This window comes from Canis lupus, chromosome 35 (assembly GCF_048164855.1).
Source record: "Canis lupus baileyi chromosome 35, mCanLup2.hap1, whole genome shotgun sequence".
Lineage (NCBI taxonomy): Eukaryota > Metazoa > Chordata > Mammalia > Carnivora > Canidae > Canis > Canis lupus.
Genome location: NC_132872.1, coordinates 3,685,522 through 3,702,831, shown reverse-complemented (window position 1 = coordinate 3,702,831; position 17,310 = coordinate 3,685,522). Strand labels below are relative to the sequence as shown.

Below are 17,310 nucleotides of genomic sequence, written 5' to 3'. Positions count from 1 at the left end.
GGAAACAAAAGTAGAAACGTCATAGCCAGGGCCTGGCCTCAGAGCAGGGCTGTCACCTCATGGTAGAGCTGGGCAAGTGTCTCTTCAGTTCCAAATTTACCCTCCAACTTTATGGGTACTCGGAGGAACCCCAAAAATGGAAGAGAGGTGGAAAAATACCATCCCTACAAGGAAATTTTCTAGGACTTGTACAAAGCTGGTTCTCTTTAGCTTCTCAGGGTTGTTTTTACGTAAATGCAGAGTTGGAGCCGATGTTCCAGTCCTCTGCCAAGCCAAAGCAAAACTCAGATCACAGAGGAGACCTTCACGGTAGCAGGTGGTCCTTGGCAAAGCCGGTCACTACTCTTGTCACTTTGGTTGAACGGGCCCATAAGCAGTCATGTAAGCCATTGTCCTGCTTCCAGATGGGATATTGTCTGATTTTGCTTCAACAGGCAAAATTTTGTGGTCTCTTTTACTCTCTTTACCCATTTCTTCTCCCTCTTATTACTCTCTTGCCTGACTCACAGCTCTCCACATCCTGAGCTATCCTGAAAATCCAACGATTACAATGTCTCATCACTCTTGCTGTAACTTATGGCCGTGATGAAAGAGAGGATGTGTACATGTCTGATTGTGGACTCTGTGTGAGGCTAGAGGCCAGGGAGTGGGAGTGGTGGTTGGGGGGGCGGGGGCAGAGAGGGCAAGACACAGAGAATGGAGACTCCGTCCAAGCATCAAAGGGTTAAATGGGAGCTCCATGGAGAAAAGATGAAAACAAATAGTTATTCGTCCAGGAAGGGAAAAAAGCTGAGAATGGACTTGATTGTCTTCAAGTTTAGCCACTCATTCATTGAACAATAGGTGTTGGACACCTGTCATGCACCAAAGTATGGGATGTTTCTGTAAGACAATAACAACAAAAGTCCTTGTTCTCATGGCAAGTGTACACTATATAAAGGGAGAAATTATATAATAAACAAAATAAAAATAAATTATTTAACATGTTAGAAGATGGAAAAAGAAAAAATAATAAGGGAGATTTGGAGTATGGTTGAGGCCATTTGCAGTTTTCAATGGTTCTGACATTTGCACAAAGACTAGAAGGGGGTAGGGAATTAGCCATTAGTCATGGAGGGAAAGTGCTCTTGGCTGAGGGAACAGCCAGTGCAAAACTTCTGAAGGATTTTCTGTACAAGATCCCAGCCATTCCCCACCATTGTGTGACACAGAAATTAGAAATAGGTCTGACCTGTAGTTGGAAGAAATTTAGTTGGACCAAAGAATAACATTTACATTGTCAATAACTTTGACTAATGAAGACCTAAACAGTTTTTTAAATGCTTTATTATCAGTTCAGTTTATTTGGCAATTAATCATGTACTGTCTTGTGCGGCATGTAACTTAAATCTTTTATGGACCTTTTCAAAATGTCTATTAATGTGTCATTATCTCCCCAATTATTTCATTGGGGCTCTAAGGGAAGTGATGCCAGGCCCACCAGCAGCACCTAGTCTAATCACTCCCCTTCCCCAAGGGCTGGAAAGCCCAGGACAGCCCTCACTCTGTCAGCAGATAGCATAGGATAAAAATATCGCCTGGAGACAGAGAGCTGGACTTCATCTCCAGAGGGCCCTCCCAGCCCCAAATTCCCACTCCCACTTTCCTGTGGGGTTTTACCACTTTCTTCTAAGCAGTAGCATGGGCCATGCTAAAGATATATTTATATGCTTTTATTTGGCCTTGCCAGTTCCTTCCTGTGGCCTATAACACATGATTGTGGATTGTGCATATTAGAGGGAGGAAACTGGTTGGAAGCACTGGGCATGCCGATAAAGAAGCGTGTGTTCCTTTTCTTTCTCCCCATCACCCTGAGGCCCAGACCCGGGGATCTGTTGGTTCTCTGCGCTATGTAGATCAGGAATTTCAGATGAATTGCTTCCTGGGTTCAGAATAGTCACAATGCTTATGCTCGGGTCCCCTTTGGGCATCCCAGCGCTGTACCCCTTCTGCCACTTGGGCCTAAAACGCATTTGGGTGGCTCCAGGCAAAACTCTCTTCGCATTTAGGTTGTCCGAGTCAGACTCCAGGAAAGGCGCACAGCACCCAGCCTGCCCCTGTGCACCGCCCTGAGTGTTTTCTGTCCAGATCTTTACTCTTTGGACAGAAAGAAAGAGAAGTGCTTGGGTGTGGAGTCTCAGGAACTCCAGGGAGCTGGTCTGAGTAGCTTGCCAGGCAGCGGGCAACAGTGACAGAGCAGATTCTTTGGGCTGTGGTGTAATAGGCTCAGATCCCAACTCTGCCGGGGGCTTTGTCATCCTGGGCAACGTGGCCTCAGTATTCTCCTCTATATAAAGCAGGGCTTACGCTACCCACATGATCGAAGCATGAGAAACCCCAGATGAAGCACTGGCACGGAGCAAATACTCTGAGAGGAGGAAATCATGAACAAGGAAGAAACCAAGAAAGCAAGGGTCCTTGTAGTGGTTAAACCCCACGTCTGCTGGGGAGAAGGGGAGGCTGCTGCATTGAAGGTTGTGATTATGTGGTGCCTGCAGTCAGACCTCCTGTCCCTGACTGGGGGGGGTTGCAGGCCAGGTACCAGGGCCACCTGTCTGAATAATGGCAGCTTCTGTATCTCAGAGACCTCACTTGATGTTGGTGTCTCTAAAGCCTCAAAGGTTGGTTATCAAGCAAATGTCCTCCTCCTCTTGATAAGCACAGAATGGAGTTGAAATGAAGGAAGAGAAGTCTCATGGTGAGCCCTTGGCCTCAAAGCTTTCATAAGTCACTTTTGTCAAAGTGCCTGTGACTCCTCCTGCCTCGTATCGATACGGCTGTTCAGTTATAGATGAGGGAGGAAGAATCATTAAGAACAGAAAGAAAAAGACTGAATGGTGAGCGTCGTGGTCACCCCCCCACCCACCGCCGGCTGCTGTGTGCCACCTGGGAATCCGCCTCTAGGCGTGGGGCCCTCTCACAGAGAGAACCCCAGAAAGCGCCTTCCTGCAGGGTGCCGGATATGGGGTTTGGGCTCATCTTGTCTCAAAGGTGCCAAAGTAACGTTCCTGTCAACTTAAGTGTGAAGATGTCTTGCTTCACAAAGAAGAGGACCCCTCATTGTTCTTATTCTTCTGCCCAGGTTTGTCCTGAATGAGCTGGTGCAGACAGAAAAAGACTATGTCAAGGATCTGGGGATTGTGGTGGAGGTGAGTATGTGGCGCAAGGTGGGTCTGCGGTCACCCAGCCAGGGGCAGGTTGGACCCTACCTGAGCCAAGGTGTTTTTAACTTGAGGGTCACATGTATTTTGCTCTCTCTGGGTATTTGCAGAAATGAAACTAAAAATTACAGTAGATCGAATGAAATATATTGGGTTTTTTCTTTTCTTTTCTCCTTGAAATATCATGAGAGATTCAGAGGGAGATGGGGTCTCAAAGCTGCAGCATTTGGGGGAGCCTCTCGGTTAGAGCGGAGTCCTTTCACCTTGTTTCAGGTGACCAAGTTACTGTCTCAAGAGCTCTTCTTTGGCATTTAACCATACGGACATGTAGTCTTCGGAGCTACCAGCCACCGTGACTACAAGCAGGGCACCCCTAATGAGGCCTTGGGGCGTAGAGTCCTCTGAGATTAAGGAGAGGGTTATGGCTACCAAGAGGAAAAGAGGCTACAAAGAAAAATCCACCCATAAGACAAGACTGACAAATCCACAGTTAAGAGTCAACTTGGTAGTAAATAAAATCGTGCCCTTGGGACAACTGGGTGGCTCAGCTTGAGCATCTGCCTTCAGCCCAGGGGATGATCCCAGAGTCCCAGGATCGAGTCCCACATCGGGCTCCCTGCATGGAGCCTGCTTCTCCCTCTGCCTGTGTCTCTGCCTCTCTCTTTGTGTCTCTCATGAATAAATAAATAAAATCTTAAAAAAAAAAAAAAAAAAAAAAAACATGCTCCCTCTCCTTGAGGGTTTACCTTAGGGGCATTTAGATGGTTGGATGAAAAAGACTTTCTCTTTAGGGGGCTGGGGAGACCAAGAAAGAGACCTAGAACTTCATCAGAGCTGCGTGTGTCGCCCCACATGGGGTAAAGTCCTGGCCGAGCCCTGAGAAAGCACAGAAAGCCCTGCGGGGTGGGCCCGCCCACGGGGCTGCCCTATGGAGCTGGCAGGATAGCTTTCTTGTGAAGATGTCCCACTGACCGCTGCCTCTGCTCTGTAGGGCTTCATGAAGAGAATAGAAGAAAAGGGTGTCCCCGAGGACATGCGAGGGAAGGATAAAATCGTGTTTGGAAATATCCACCAGATTTACGACTGGCATAAGGAGTAAGTGCTCCGCAGTCCTGAGAACCCCGGGAGCCTCCGTCCTCCCCTGCACCTGACCTTCGGGGTCCGGGGTCGGGTCGGGTCGGGTCGGGGGAGAGGCTGGCGTCACTGATCTTCTCGCCGAGCAATACTACAGTTCTGAAGGATGTGGCTCCCCCCCCCTTACACCCCCTTCCTCCTTTTAGCTTTTTCCTGGCTGAACTGGAAAAGTGTATCCAGGAGCAGGACAGACTGGCCCAGCTCTTCATTAAACACGTGAGTGCGCCCGCAGCTCTGGGCCCCGCCGCCGGGCTCCTGGACCGGCCTTTGTCCTCCCCGGGCCTGGGCGGCTCGTGGTGGAGCGGCTGCCCCCGGCTCACGGGCTGATCCCTGGGCCCTGGGGTCGAGCCCCACGTCGGGCCGCCCGCTCGGCGCGGAGCCTGCTTCTCCGTCTGTCTGCCGTCCCGGCTGGGCGCTCGCGCTCCCCCTTCCCCCTCTCCCCCCACCTGCCTTCCTCCCCGCGGCCTGAGCCCTGAGCGCCTGCCCTCTGCCTCGGCAGGAGCGCAAGCTGCACGTCTACGTGTGGTACTGCCAGAACAAGCCGCGCTCCGAGTACATCGTGGCCGAGTACGACGCCTACTTCGACGTAAGCACCGGGCCGGGCCGGGTCGGGGAGGAAGGGTGGGCCGGTGCCCCCACGGCTCCGGGACCTTCAGGCCGGAGCTGCCTCGGTGGGGCCAGGGCCGGGCTCGGAGGCCCAGGCGGCCAGGTGGCCCGCTGGCGGAGGCCCGTTGGCAGAAGGACCGTGACCCACTCTCCAGGGCTCTGTCCCCCGAGACTGCTCCGAGGCACCTGCAGGTCTCCGCTCCCCTCCCCAGGGCTTCTCTCAGGCTCCTTCCAGGAAGGTGCTCGCTTTGCTCGAGGAGAGGCCAGGCCGCCCCCGGGAAGAGCCCTGGGCCGACCGTGGGCAGATCAGCGTTGAGGACCCAGCCCGTTGGGCCCAGGCCCTGGGAGAGGCCCCTCTGACGCGGCCCTGGAGCATCAGAGACCACAGACACCCCTTCCCCTTCCACCTCGTCCCCAGGGCTGGGGCGAGGACACAGGCGGGAGGTATATGCGGTGCGGAAGGTGGCCACGAGGTGTGCTGTGTGTTGTCCGTAACGCACGAGCGGCTGTGTGGCAGCTCTGCCCCTCACGTTGTTTGAGGATTCTAGGACTTTATGGCAAACGGGAAGGTGTGTCCTTCTCACCTTGAACCCTAATGCCCAGGACTCCAGTTCTTTGGCTCCTTTTTCCTCTAACGTCGCTCCCTTGTGTTCCAGGAGGTGAAACAGGAGATAAATCAAAGGCTGACCCTTAGCGACTTCCTTATCAAGCCCATTCAGAGAATCACAAAATATCAGTTGCTCCTCAAGGTAAGAGAGCAGCGAGCCTGAGGCAGGGCCGGAGAAGGCTCTTCTTGGGCTCTGAGTTGGCGAGCAGGTCAGCGTGAGGCTCTGTCCCCACCACACTTTCCCCATGAACTAGGCCGGGGGGCGCGGGGTGCCGCCTGTGGGCTCTTATCTTGCCTGTCCTCTACTTGGGTCAGCTCTGCCTCCAAATAAATTGCACGCATGTCATTCCTGTCTTCGAGGTTGACAGTTCACTTTCTTTCTTTCAAGCTGCTTTCTTCCTTTGTCACCATCACTCACTTGGGATCTTTAAAAGATAAAAAAAATAGGAAGAACATAAAACCAGAGCGACCACAAAGAGAAAGATAAGCAAAGGCAAGGCCCTGGAAAGCTTAGATGAGGAGTACCTAAAATTTGATCATATTTTACTTTTTGAAGCGGTTTGACTTGGTTTGTCTTACAGAATGTGAGGTACATGGAAGAGAGAGATTGAGCTCTCCTTTCTCCCAGGCTTTCTGGACATAACTTCCCCCTCTCCCCCCTCTCCCTCCCTTTCCCCATAGCTTTTCCTCTTTGAGTATCTGGGGGTTTTCTCCCTGTTGTTGTTTCCAATGTGACTCATAACGTCATATCTCCGCTTCTGCGACACACTGCCATGTCTGTTGGGGAGGAAAGTTGTCTGGGTGTCATTGTAGGTTTTACGATGGTGGGTTTTTTATGGCGCTCTGTTGGCCTAACTGATGTCACCCTCCTGCACCCTTCCCCGCTTCTCCCACTTGCTAGGACTTCCTGAGATACAGTGAGAAGGCTGGCTTGGAGTGTTCGGATATCGAGGTGAGTCTTCTCAAAGCGCTGGCCGTCCTTGGCGATGGTGTTGGATGTCATATCTAAGGGGGAAGAACTGGATCTGGAGGACCGGGGGTCTGGGCGGAGTCCTCTCAGAGCCCCTTGCAGAGAGCAGCTCCACAGGATGGGGAACGGCCAGTAGTAATGAACACACGGAGTGTTTTTCTCGAACCTGAGAATTCTGTCCTGGGAAAGACCAGAGTTTCGCTCCTCTCATGTTCTCCACGTGGCTCCAGGGACTTATGGTGGGAAAGGTGGATATTTGAGTCCTCTGACATCCTTCAGAGATTCAGGGTTCCCGTGTGCAGTTTCATCCATGAGCCCAGGTACTATTTGAATTCAACACATAACATATCCTGTTTTCACTCCCTCCCCTACCCCCGAGATTACTCCCTAAGTAAAGTCCTTTGAAACAATGTCACCATGGGGATTATTTTAAGCCAGAGAGGTTACAGACCATTCTGGTAGGTCATTTTAGGTTAAAACCTCTAGTGTTTCACAAGCCAGGCTAGGCTGTTGCTTAGGCAGCCAAGAAGCAACAGAGGGAAGAAAGAAAATATGAGAAGGAAAGAGAATCGCTAAATAAAAGTGGGAAGGAGGAAAAGGCTGGCTGGGTAGCGTTCTCTGCCACGTGGGGTCCCTGATTCACATGGAGCCCTGCACTGTTGACCAACACCCCAACTAGAACAGAAAAGCCCGCACTGCTCTAGGAGTGGACTGCAAGGACCAGTGTCCTTGCCTGGAATCAGGGAGCCCCCGGGAGGTCCCTGTCTTCCTGCACGGAATTGCCCTAAAGCTTCCTGCCTGAGTGCTCATCCCCGTCCTGAGCTGCTATTATTCTTTCCCACAGAAAGCAGTGGAGTTAATGTGCCTTGTTCCAAAACGCTGCAATGACATGATGAATCTGGGACGCCTGCAGGGCTTTGAGGTGAGCCCTTAAGAATGCTCTGAGCCTTCTCTCTTCTGGACAGCAGGAGCCCGGGCTCTGAGGCAGCTTCCCTTTGAAGCCCCATGCCCGCCTCCTCCGCCGCCTCTACTCACCATCTGTGCCTTCTCGCTAGACCCCTCTGGCTCATGGGCCCAGAAGATTGATCTATTTAGGATATCCAGTGATAGGGCAGTCAGAGGAAGCTACAGAGCAGTCCACCAAGCTGGAGTCACAGTTAGAGGGGGTTAGAAAGACCCCAAATTCCTTGTAACTGTAGACTTGCTGGTGACCTCTTTCCTTTGCTTTCTTGCTTGAGAAATGAGTGCAAGGACTATGAGGGAGAGCGAGACTATGGGATGGAAGTAGCAACAGAGGGAAAATAGAACTTTTTTTTTTTTTTTTTTGGAGAGAGACAGTGGTTCTAGTAAATAGGTCTACATAATGGCTGGCTCTTTAGTTAAATGAACATTTAAAGCTTTAAAACATCATGTACACATTTCTGTTCTTTGAAGAAGAGAATCAATCTTAGGAGAAACAGCTAGATGTCCCCAGAATTTTGGCTTCAGTGAATAACTAGTTTGCTAGGGCTACCATAACAAATTCCCACAGACTGGGTGGCTTAAACAACAGAATTTAAAATCTCACTTTTCTGGAGTCTAGGAGTCTGAGATCAAGGTGTAGGCAGTGATGGTTTCTCCTGAGGGCTGTGAGGGACAGATCTGTGCAGGCCTGTCTCCTTGGCCTGTAGATGGCCGTCTTCATGTTCACACGACATTCTTCCTGTGTCTTCACGTTGTCTTCCCTCTGTACATTTTTCTGTATGCAAATTTCCCCTTTTTATAAGGACACCAGTCCTGTTCTAGTAGATCTTACCCTAATGACCTCCCTGTAACTTGATTCCCCCTGAAAAGATCCTATCTCCCAATATGGTCACATTCTGAGATACTGGTGGCTAGGACTTCAACATATGAATTGGGGGGTGAGGCAATTCAACCCATAACAGTGAATCTTTGAAGAAAAAATTGACTTTCCTACTTTAAACTTGATAATTGGCTGCCTTTAGTTTATATCCAAACCTCATATGCTAACTATATCTAATATCTGTTTTGAATATTAATTTAAAATTGGAACTGACACAATTATTGACTGGCATTTAATGATTGTTGAACCCCTTAGAGAAAGATGTGGATCTTCTAATCCTGCTTCCTGGTAATTCTACAACCTAAGATTTTATCATTCCTTTCTAGAGAAAAGGGGTTCTTGGAAGCTGATATAACAAGGGGGAAAAAAAGAAGTTGATATAATAAGGAAAATAATAGCTTTTTTCCCCTGGCTAAATTAGAATAGGATAGGATAGGATAGGATAGAAATAAGGTAGACTGGCCTATAAGTAAAGTTAGGAGATGCTACATTCAGGTTTGAGTTACTGAATTAGATTCATCATCTTCTTGATCCCAATTCTCTTGTCCTCCCTGCCTTCCCAGCTCTTCCTGGTATCCCTGTCTGCCATTGCTTTGTTCCTGTGACCAGGAACTATGTGGAGGGTTTTCTTTGCTGTTTATTTTTCATAGATTACCAGTTCTCCACCTGAGGCATTAGAGCAAGCAGGGGTTTGCAGCAGAAAGATACCCTGAGTCCTTATATGGGTTTTCTCTAGGCACACTGGATCAAGTTTTTACACTTTCTCCCTTGGGACGATGCTAGGTCTATTCCGAGGCTATTCTGAACAAACCATGTAATCCCTATTGCTCTTATGCTTTGATGTGCCCCTGTTTCTGAGGAGGAGTCTGGCTTGACTTTCTCTGGGTCTTTGCGGGCACTGAGCACTGACAGGAATTCAACATCAGCATTAGACTCCACAGGAATTGTGTTGTGCGTGCACACATGAGTGCACAGAAGGCCACACGCAGACTGTAAAATTATCTTCTCTTTTCAATCAAGCACCACCATCTCCTTTTTCCATCAAATCTCAGAGAATCTGCTTTGAGTTCCTTCAGCTAATTAAGAAGGACCATGAACATCCATCCCTCTGTCCCTTCTAAAATCCTGGGCTTTGGGCCTGGGAGAAGCTTACCTCCTCCCGTAGATTCTCTCTCTTAAATTCTCTCTAGCTTTCCCTTTGGCATCAGCAGGGCTGTAATTCATGGGTCAGGCTCTTATGTAACAGTAATAGAGCTTTTAGAGCTTTCCTGGCTAGCTGGTCACTAGCTTAATATTAACTTTGGACCAGGGTAGAGATAAGCCTGTTTGGCTGCTGACCTTGACAGTAAGGAGCCGTGATCCAAGCAGAGGGCAGGTGTTTCTCAGGAATGGGAAAGAAAAATGACCCGTGTGCTAGGTACTGTTTGGAATAAGGCATCATGTGCAGAGAATGACCCACATTTTTACTAAACGGCAGAAGTCATCACCTGAGAGAGTATGGTTCAGAGGAGGCCCTCTGGCTGCTATCAGATATCAGTTGTCAGCATGTTCTTGCTGCAAACAGTAGAGAAAGCAAAGCTCTCCAATGGCTTCTGTGAAGACCTGCTGGGTTGGGCCTAATTTCCTTTGAAGATGTGAAGATGTGTCTGAAAATCAGGCTAGAAACCAGCAAACCACATAGGCTCCCCCTATGTGAGCTGGCAAGTGGCCTGCTAGCTCAAAGCATTTTAAGAAGGATCACAGGACCCCGAAAAATATCTTGTAAAACATGGGCACCTGTATATGCTACTCTAGCTGTACCTGTTGATCGGTAGCAGGAGACGAAGACTTCAGAATTAAACTAATTCTAACTAAGACTCCATCCTGAAATCACAGAAGGAAATGACAGGGGCCCAACTCATTAGATGACTTGTCATCCTGCCAACATCACTTCCCTTGGCCGCAGGTTGGTTCTAGGTCCATGGCCATAAGAGTACCCCAGGTCCTTGGCCCATGCCACAAGGGAGCCAAGCAGACAATATCTCTCAGAGCTCTGAGGACAAAAAGGCTACGGGTGTCACCCACTTTCTGTTCTCCTTTTAATAAAAAATAAGAAGAGCAGGATAATATCTGAACATCTTTTTAGCTAATCATTTTACCTTCCTCCCTTCTGGCATTTTCTTAGGGCTGCTTCTTAGTGGTTTCATAGCCTTCTTTCCCTTCTCCCCCTCTCCCCAGGGCTCTGTGTCTGCCCTACCTGAGTGAGATGGATCCTAATTCAGTCTCTAACTAGAGCCCTGAGGCTTTTAGTGTCCAGTCTGTTGTCTGTGTTCTTACGGGGGCAGGTTTGTAGACCCAGAGAGCTGTGGCCCCCTCCCAGTTTTTCACCTCCTTCACCCCACTTCCTTGCACTTGCTTCCATCAGGGCACCCTGACTGCCCAGGGGAAGCTGCTGCAACAGGACACGTTCTATGTGATTGAGCTGGACGCAGGCATGCAGTCCCGGACCAAGGAGAGGCGCGTGTTCCTCTTTGAGCAAATTGTCATCTTCAGTGAACTGCTAAGGAAGGGATCCCTCACCCCGGGCTACATGTTCAAAAGGAGCATCAAGGTAAGGCTCCCGCCGGGGATGACAAGGGACAGGGGAGAGCCAATCCTGGGAGCTGCTTCCCTAAGACAGAAATCTGGAGCGAGTACAGATTCAGAACCTTGATGGTCTTTCGGCCAAAGAAGCTGTGGGTGCAAAGGTCAAGTATTTTGAGAGAAAGAGACAGGCTGAGTGCAGGTCCTGCAGGTCCTGCATGTTCTCCAGGATCAGGCCATTCACTCAAAGTCAGAAACCAGCGTGGTTAGCTATTAGATCCAGGACAAAATTTTGGAAATGACTCCTGAAGTAAATACTTTGAGGAACTGTACCATGTTGTTGTTGTTTTTTTTAAACCACTTAAAAATGAAAAGAATCAACTTGGTTTCTTCCAGATGAATTACTTGGTCCTGGAGGAGAACGTGGACAATGACCCCTGCAAGTTTGCACTCATGAACAGGGAGACTTCTGAGAGGGTCATTCTGCAAGCTGCCAACGCGGACATTCAGCAGGCCTGGGTGCAGGACATCAATCAAGTCTTAGAAACACAGCGAGACTTCTTAAATGGTAGGTACAGGCCTGGCTTCTAATAGGGCCATTTTCAGGGGACCCCACACCTCTGAGCTCCCTTGGTCTGGGCTTACAGTGACTTCATGAGCCCCGATGACATTTTATATGGATGATAGGTTTGTAGTTTTCGGAAACACTTTGTTTAGGATTTTTCTGAACCTGGATAGGTCAGTGGAGCAGATGGAACATGATAAGGAAGCCCCATCTTTCCAGACGAAGAGCTATTCTCTTAGAGCCGAGACACAGCATATATGCCTGCGGCCAAGACTGACAGCCAATAGTAGTTGCAGCAGAAATCTGAATGGGGCGTATCCCCCTTGTCCTAGGGGCTGAGTATCAGGGTCCTGTGTTTTCGCATTTGGTGGCTAATGGCTAGTGTTTTCACGGGTGATAACTGGGAGTTTGACAGATCAGTGGGAGAGCCTACATAAGTCCCCTTGCTAGCCATCCTGAGCCTTTCGAAGGAGAGGTGATTGATTCCTAAGCTCTCAGTTTCAGTAATACCGTGAGCTGCCCAGAACTCATGATTATGCAGAGAGTGTAGCTGTCTACGGACCCTCCAGGAGTCCCCTACCTGGCAGTGGGAGCCCAAGTGATAGGGCGCTGCTACCTTGTTTGCATTTCTTTTTTTCTTTTCACCGCTGGCGTTGTCTCCACATTGAGCTTACCATGTGACAGGAAGTGTACGGTTTTAAACCAGTGCTCATCTCTCAAGTTGATGCACTCAGAAGTCTCTGTGCAGAAACAGAACTGGAAGCTGAAGGCAAAATGTAGCCAGAAATGAAGTTAGCCCAGAGACCTAGCAGGCACATATGGCTGTGTGTGCATACGTGCACACACACACACACACACACACGGAATGAGCAAGCATGCATACCCATATGTACGCACACATGCATGCACACACAGACTCAGCAAGCACATATGCCTGTATGTACACATACACACATGCATACACGGACTGAGCAAGCACACATGCCCGTATGTATGCACACACATGCATGCACATATGCTGTATGTACACATGCACACACATGTACACACAGACTCAGCAAGCACACATGCCCATATGTACACACACATGCATGCACACATAGACTCAGCAAGCACATGTGCATGTATGTACACATATACAGACATGCACACATGGACTGAGCAAGCACGCATGCCCACATGTACACACACATGCATGCACACACAGACTCAGCAAGCACATGTGCCTGTATGTACACATACACAGACATGCACACATGGACTGAGCAAGCACGCATGCCCACATGTACACACACATGCATGCACACACAGACTCAGCAAGCACGTGTGCCTGTATGTACACATACACAGACATGCACACATGGACTGAGCAAGCACGCATGCCCACATGTACACACACATGCATGCACACACAGACTCAGCAAGCACGTGTTCCTGTATGTACACATACACAGACATGCACACGTGGACTCAGCAAGCACACATGCCCATATGTACACACACATGCATGCACACACAGACTCAGCAAGCACATGTGCCTATATGTACACATACACACACACCTACAGACTCAGCAAGCATATTTACTCATGAACACATACACACGCACACACACACTGAGCAGCATGTATGCCTGTATACGGACACACACCAAAGCACAGACACAGATCCACTGTCAGATGTGTCACCCTTGCCAGTATTAGAATCTGGACTCTTTTGAACGGCACAAGCAGCACTGGTTGGTTGTCCAGCGTGGACCTGAACGCTATGGGAAAGATTAAACGTGACATACCACTTGAGGACCGTGAGCAAATCATAACATTTCTCTGGGCCTCTGTTGGCTTGTTTTGGGGAAAAGGAGGGACGATCTGCTCTGCCCACATTGGCACGTGCTCTGGTGTGCCTGCCAGCAGTACTGGAAGCGGGAAAACATGGCACAGCTCCCTGTAGACAATATCAGCTAACTGCATGGTAAGGGATTTCACTCATCGTATTTACTTTAAAACAAATGAAAAGAAATTATATAGCAAGATAAACATGAAACTTCAAAGCAATCTCACACTGTGTCCGAGTATTTGAGGGTCATGCCCCCGGACCCCCCAGCTGTAGAACAGTTTGGTGAAAAAAACTTTGTGATCTCTAGGGTTCTTTCTCATTCTAAAAAATCTAAAATTAAACACCAGCCCAGCCCTGAGGGGATAGCAGCAGAAGTTGTATATAGTTTACAGGTTCTGAATGTAGAACTTTCAATCAACAGCTATGTTGATAAAATGATTTTATTACAAAAAGTACACATATATAAAATATATTCATTAAATTGCATTCTAGTACTTAAGAACTTCTGTCAGAAGTTCTAAGCTGGGATGAGATTTTTAAGTTTATCGATTCAGTACAAAAGACAAATAAGAAAAAAATCAAAACCAGAAATAATTGAAATAACAATGGCGCACACACATGGCCCAGCACAGTGCTAAGCATGTGCGCACATGTATTATCACATTTAATCCTCTTGTAAACAGGAAAAGGTAAGTCCTCTCATCCTGTATTTTTCAGGTGAGGAAAAGGAGTCAGGGAGATTAATAAACTTGTCCAAGGTCACAAAAACAGTAAGTGATGAAACAAAGACTTGAACCCAGAACTATATAACTTAATATTGGGCTTTTAACCATAAACTACAGCATAGTCGCTGGTGGTAGGGCGCACGTTTATCTATGAGCTCCCTAGCAAACAAAGCAAAGAAAGAAACAGGATCAGGCTTGAGATGCACAGCTTCCTAAGACCTGAGTAGTGCAGACTGAGGCCGGCAGAAGGACGAAGGCCCTCTGTGTAGCTCATTTAGAAAGCCGTAATATTCTGAAACGCTTCAGCACGGTTATTGCATATAATCAGGTCATACTCCAATTCCATGTGATGGGTCTGATCCATACGGTCACTGTGATGAGGCCTGCTTCAAAACTCTCTGCTGTCCACTTAAAATGTGGAACTGCATTTCTTTGAGTGTAGTTGGTGATCCAGGCTTTTACATGGTTCCAAGGGACCTTTCTCTTAGTTATAGTGAATTATGGAGATATTCCTGAGCTAGATTATCCATACTTAAATATTGAATGCCTACAGAGTACCCTCCAGGGAGAAAGACTGAGCTCTGGCCGGAGCCTGTTTTATACTTTGACACACTCGAGGGACAAGGATGTGATGATAGAGCAGGGCCAGGCATCTTTTACTCAGAGACATGTGCAGGCATCTCAGGGCCAATATTACCCTCCTGAGACCTCAGAGGTGAAGAAGTGTGACCCTGTGTTGAGTCCTACTGAAATACATACTTATCACTCTAGAAATATCCCTGTCCATGAAAGTTCTCTAGGCCCCAGCTGTTAACCCACTCAAATATTTGTTACAGAGGATCTTGATAAGAATGACAGAAGTGGGCCAGCCCTTGAAGTCATTATTGCCCTGAATGGCTTTGCCTTGGCTAAACCAGCCTGAGAACTCGGGCCAGGCCTTGGAACTTTCTTATCTTAAACTCTGTAAACCAGAGCTCACACCTTTCCTCTATCTCTGGACTTCTACTAACTACCATTCTCCCAGTCTCCAAATTGGAGTGACCCTCAGCCCTTGCCTCCCCCTCCCATCGGGGCTGTGGCCGTCGAGTCTCCCTCCGGAACGCCTGCCACCCTGTAGCCATTCTACAGTCTCCCCGGCTCTGCTCTGCGTGGGCCCCTCGCTGGTCACTATCTCACAGTTTCTGAATCAGCCTCTCTAGTCCCTCCTCCCAACTGCCACAAAGTTAATGTTCTTTGAATGTGGCTCTGGTGAAAGAACTTAAAATGTTCAAGGTCATTTAGTCCAGTCACTCTTTGTGATCTTCAAAATGACACCCAAACCCATTAGGCTGGCTTTGTAGATCCTTCAACCACGGCACCAATAACCTCCCTTACCTGTCTCGTCTCCTCTTCCTCCACGGAGGCGCATGACCTTCTGCTGCTGCAGGTAATCTGACTGCATCCTGTTGCCCAGACACACTTCACACTTGCCTACCTCCTGCAGAGTCTGAAGTGTTATCACCACCACCCCGGGTACATACACGCACGTGTGCGCGCACACACACACACACACACACAAAGCCTTCTCTCCCTCCTTTTGCACAACACCAGGCACCTCATAGAGGGTATCGCTTCGTGTTTGCGTTTTCCTCATTAAGGTAGCTTTCTGAATTCTCACGGTAGATCGTACGTTCCTTAAAAACAAGGGTAGTGTCTTCCCCGTATATCACCACAATGCCTGGCACAAAGCCCATTATAATAAGCTTCCAAATCCTTGTGGGATTCCCGGAGTTTAGAGTAACTGTCCGCTCTTACCCCACAGCCCTACAGTCACCCATTGAGTATCAGCGGAAAGAAAGGAGCACAGCCGTGATGAGGTCCCAGCCGTCCAGGGTTCCCCAAGCCAGCCCTAGGCCCTACTCCTCTGGCCCCGCGGGCTCTGAGAAGCCTCCAAAGGGCTCCAGCTATAACCCACCACTGCCACCCCTGAAGATATCTACCTCCAATGGCAGTCCAGGGTTTGACTACCACCAGCCTGGGGACAAGTTTGAGGCCAGCAAGGTAAGTGACAGCCCGCTACCCCCACCCTCACCACTCTGAGGGGCCACCTCCAGGCTCACTGTAGGAAGTAGCTTCTTTTTCATGCTGTTCCTTTGACCAGAAACAACCCACTAAATACAGCCTCGTCTCAATCATTTCTCTTTCTTCCCCTGCAAATGGAGTTAGACCAGTTCCCTCTGCTCAGACACTCTGGGTTAAAGAGCTGTTGTTGTCTGCAGAAAACCCTGCAGATATAAGGTAATATCGTAGGAGCAGTTATGACTTACACCAAGCAGAGTAGCTGTGGTTTGGGTCACCTAAGTCACAACTCTAGTGTCTGACATCTTAAAGAGATGGCCCTTTCTCATGGTGAGCTGCGGCACAGTCCTTCACCGTCTACTGGCTGATGCAGCGAGGGGAAACTGCGCCTCTGTGGGTGAATGGGAAAGCAGCCTTGGATTAGACGTTTATCACAGGTAACCCACGATTCAAACATCACCATGAGAGCAGCATAGAATTAACTGTAGACCCAGTCTACACAGCCGTTTTGACCCTACAGAGTGGCAGGTGTGAGAAGAATAAGTGGGAAAAGTGCTAGATTAGGAATCCAGGCAATCTGGTTCCCATTCCAAATTCTGCAACTCACTTGTTCCAGGACCTTAGCAACCTCTTTAATCTCATGAGGCTCCGGTTGCCTCTAGAACTTAATGGATCTGTGAATAGTGTCTACACTTTTTTATTCACGTGTTCTGATCTTACAGTTTTATTTGTTTTATCCAAATGATTAGATGATCTTGATTTTTAACATTCACTATTAATAAATGAACTAAGTTTTTTTTTTTTAATCCGCTATTGTCTGAGGTCAATTCTGTATTAGAATAACTGTCCTTGACCTATTTCATCACATTACCTGGAAATGATTTTCTATGATAAAAACCCCTCGTGAATTCGTTGAAGTCATATTGGCCTTTTGTCAAACTTACGGAAGATTTCCTGGCTCTGATCACACTCTGGGAGGTAGCCAGGCCTCCCTGGCGGGGAGGTACAGGTGTGCAAGCAGCTTTCCTGCGGTAGTCCTGTGAAAAGGCCACAGAGGCAGGCCCTCTTGTATTAATGAATACGGGCAAGACCAGAGGAGTTTTGTTCCCACTGGAGTTGGGTCAGGGTAGGTCATGGTCTTGCCATTGAACGGGGCAAACATCTCATTGTTACTCCCAGCTCAAAGAAGATCAGAATGTAACAG

At 48.5% G+C, this 17,310-nt stretch overlaps 1 protein-coding gene across 28 annotated transcripts in view; it reads left to right on the top strand.

The window, feature by feature from the left end:
- The window catches only part of KALRN (kalirin RhoGEF kinase), a 657,335-nt gene that overhangs the window by 595,551 nt on the left and 44,474 nt on the right, over nucleotides 1–17,310 (top strand). For all 28 annotated transcript variants that reach the window (XM_072811625.1, XM_072811621.1, XM_072811628.1 and 25 more), the window contains 10 exons: nucleotides 3,122–3,188; nucleotides 4,192–4,295; nucleotides 4,481–4,550; nucleotides 4,834–4,920; nucleotides 5,597–5,689; nucleotides 6,449–6,499; nucleotides 7,362–7,439; nucleotides 10,765–10,950; nucleotides 11,319–11,490; nucleotides 15,850–16,088. In XM_072811625.1, coding sequence (XP_072667726.1) covers nucleotides 3,122–3,188; nucleotides 4,192–4,295; nucleotides 4,481–4,550; nucleotides 4,834–4,920; nucleotides 5,597–5,689; nucleotides 6,449–6,499; nucleotides 7,362–7,439; nucleotides 10,765–10,950; nucleotides 11,319–11,490; nucleotides 15,850–16,088 — 1,147 coding nt within the window. The remainder of the gene's footprint in view (nucleotides 1–3,121; nucleotides 3,189–4,191; nucleotides 4,296–4,480; nucleotides 4,551–4,833; nucleotides 4,921–5,596; nucleotides 5,690–6,448; nucleotides 6,500–7,361; nucleotides 7,440–10,764; nucleotides 10,951–11,318; nucleotides 11,491–15,849; nucleotides 16,089–17,310) is intronic.